Raw genomic sequence first — 2,827 nt, forward strand, 5'->3', positions numbered from 1 at the left:
AGAAAATAAAATTTATTTTAGAAAAGAGAATTTACTTAAAATATTTTTTAGTTTCTTTTTTTCAATCAAACCAAATGAAGTAGGGAATAGATCATTCAAAAACAATTAAAATTATCAAATACTTTATCTGATAAGCAAATTTGATCATAATTAGAAAGAAGATCATCAAATAATTTATCAATTTCTAAATCCTGGGTAAATCTTTTCTATTAATTAAAAATGCGCATTCATAAATTTACACTTTTTTTAAAGTATTTAGAAGCAAAAAATATTTATAAAATGAATGTATAATGAATGATTAATACATAGATAAATATTTTTCATATTACATCAAATGAATTATTAATTTTTTTTATGAAAATTTCTAAATTATTAATTATTTTTATTTAAAATAATTTTTTAAATATGAAAAAATAATAGATAGATGATAAAGATCAGTATTAATTTTGATGAATCTAAAAAATTGGTTTTTAGCATATTGATTATCTGTAGTTTTTAAATATCAATTATTTGTTTTATTTATATTAAAGCTATTAACCACTCTTTTTTTCCACAGATTTTCTGTGGCTAAATCAAATATTAGTTTATACGCAAAGATATAAATTAAGCTTTTTAAGAAGAGTTTTGAAAAAACATAGAAATTTTCTAAAAAAATAACTAGCTCTATCTATCTAATACTTCAATATATATTTTTTCTGCTTTTAATTAACAAAACAATTTTTAGGTTTTTGAAAATTAAGAAAAAAAGTTTAAAATATAGAGCTGTAAGTAATAAAAATATGTACGTTTTTAGCAAAAAAGCAGTTTTTTTAGATTAAATATAGAAAGGCTTCTTGAAACAGTATATAAATTAAAATGATTTTGTAAATTATTAGCCAATTAGTTACTTATCAAAGATACTAAAATTTATTAGACTTTTAAAAATTGATAGTGCTTTAGAAGGAAAATTCGATTTGGATATTGTTTTATTAATTTTTAATAAGCTTACTCACAAATAAATACATACATACAATCATGATTAATAAATTCTCAAGTAACTTAATTAAATAAACAAGATAATTAATTATTCCTTTACAATTCTATTTTATATTTAAAAAAATTATTCATGATATTTATATATCATATTTAATGATAATTATTCCATTAATTTTAATATTTTTAAATAATTAATCTATGAAATTTTAAGTCGTCAACAATTGTTATGATATGGAAGATAAATTATTCAAATTTAATGTACTTAAAAAAATTGTAATGAAAAAATAATTATTTTTTTATTTTAATTTCGATAAATGCGAAACTTTTATGTAATAAATAAAAATTAATATTATATAGTGAAAAAAGTTAAATAAAAATGACAATTGAAATTAAATATTTAAAACACTAAAAATATTTTGATTTTTTTCAATTCTCTGATAATTAATTATTTCTCTAGTAGGAAATAAATATTAAGTAGAATAATAAATATTACTGTAGGGTCTCTTAGTAAAGAGGCCTTCTATTATAAGATAGTTCTTGAATAAGACATAAAAATTCAAAATTAAGCTTATAGGTAATGCTTTTTTTTTACCTATAGGCCCATAAATGCCCCGATTACATATTCTCTATGTGTAAGTTTAAAATGAACAAAATTTATAATTTTATACCCTTTTTGACAATCTGAATAATCTTGTTAATATCATTTTAAAAAAATATCATAAATAGACTTGAAAATCAATGATAAATATATTCTTTTCTTAACTTAATGCGAGTTTTTTTTATTTATTTCTTTATGAAAAATATTTAAAAACTTTTAAAATATTTTTGAAGCAATTAGGATTCAAATGGCATAAACTTATTAAAAAATAATACAAATAAGAAAGACAGACTGTATATTATTTAATAAATTGGTTTAAATTAATAAAACAAAATATATTTTAAGAAAGAGAATTTACTTAAAATATTTTTTTGTTACTTATTTTTCTATTTAGAATGAATTAGGTATTAGAACTTTCGAAAATAATTAAAATTATCTAATAATTTATCTGATAAGCAAATTCGCTCATAATTAGAATGAAGATCATCAAATAATCTATCAATTTCTAAATTATGAGTAAACCTTTTTCTTTTAATTAAAAAACACATTCATAAATTTATACTTTTTTTTAATTTTATTATTACTCTTAATTAAGTAAGATTGGTTAATTTTTTAGTTATGTGTAAGCTTAAAAAGAAAAAATTTGATAATTTTCCACTCTTCTTGATAATCTGAATAAACCTGTAAATATCATTTTAAAAAAAATATCATAAACAGACTTGAAAATCAATGGTAAATATATATTTTTCTTAACTAAATGTGAGTTTTTAAATGTGTTTCTTTAAGAAAAAATATTTAAAAAGTTAGGAATCAAATAAATGGCGTAAATTTATAAAAATAAAATACAAAAAAGACTGAATATTATTTAATAAATTATTGGTTTAAATTAATTAAATAAAATATATTTTAAGAATGAGAATTTACTTAAAATATTTTTTAATTAGTTACTTATTTTTCTATTTAGAATGAATTAGGGAATAGATCTTTCTAAAATAATTCAAATTATCTAATACTTTATCTGATAAGCTAATTAGCTCATAATTAGAAAGAAGATCATCAAATAATCTATCAATTTCTAAATCCTGGGTAAATCCTTTCTATTAATTAAAAATACATTCATAAATTTACACTTTTTTTAGTTTTATTATTCTTCTTAATTAAGATAGGTTAGAGAATTAACGATTGGAGTGTTTTTAGATTAGTAGGTATAAAAAACCTTTCTACCTTACTATTTTTTCGCCTTCCAAGTATTTT

At 18.3% G+C, this 2,827-nt stretch overlaps 1 protein-coding gene across 1 annotated transcript in view; it reads left to right on the plus strand. All coding sequences in view use genetic code 6, as the record gives it.

Moving 5' to 3' along the window:
* The window catches only part of TTHERM_00603940 (hypothetical protein), a gene marked incomplete at both ends in the record, with an annotated part of 431 nt that extends 300 nt beyond the window's left edge, over positions 1–131 (plus strand). Inside the window, one exon of the mRNA XM_001010530.3 lies at positions 1–131. This exon is cut by the window's left edge and continues 160 nt beyond it. Within this exon, the coding sequence (XP_001010530.3) occupies positions 1–131 (131 nt within the window).
* Between the last annotated feature and the right edge of the window lie 2,696 nt (positions 132–2,827).

Source organism: Tetrahymena thermophila (assembly GCF_000189635.1).
Source record: "Tetrahymena thermophila SB210 genomic scaffold scf_8254754, whole genome shotgun sequence".
NCBI classification, from domain to species: domain Eukaryota; phylum Ciliophora; class Oligohymenophorea; order Hymenostomatida; family Tetrahymenidae; genus Tetrahymena; species Tetrahymena thermophila.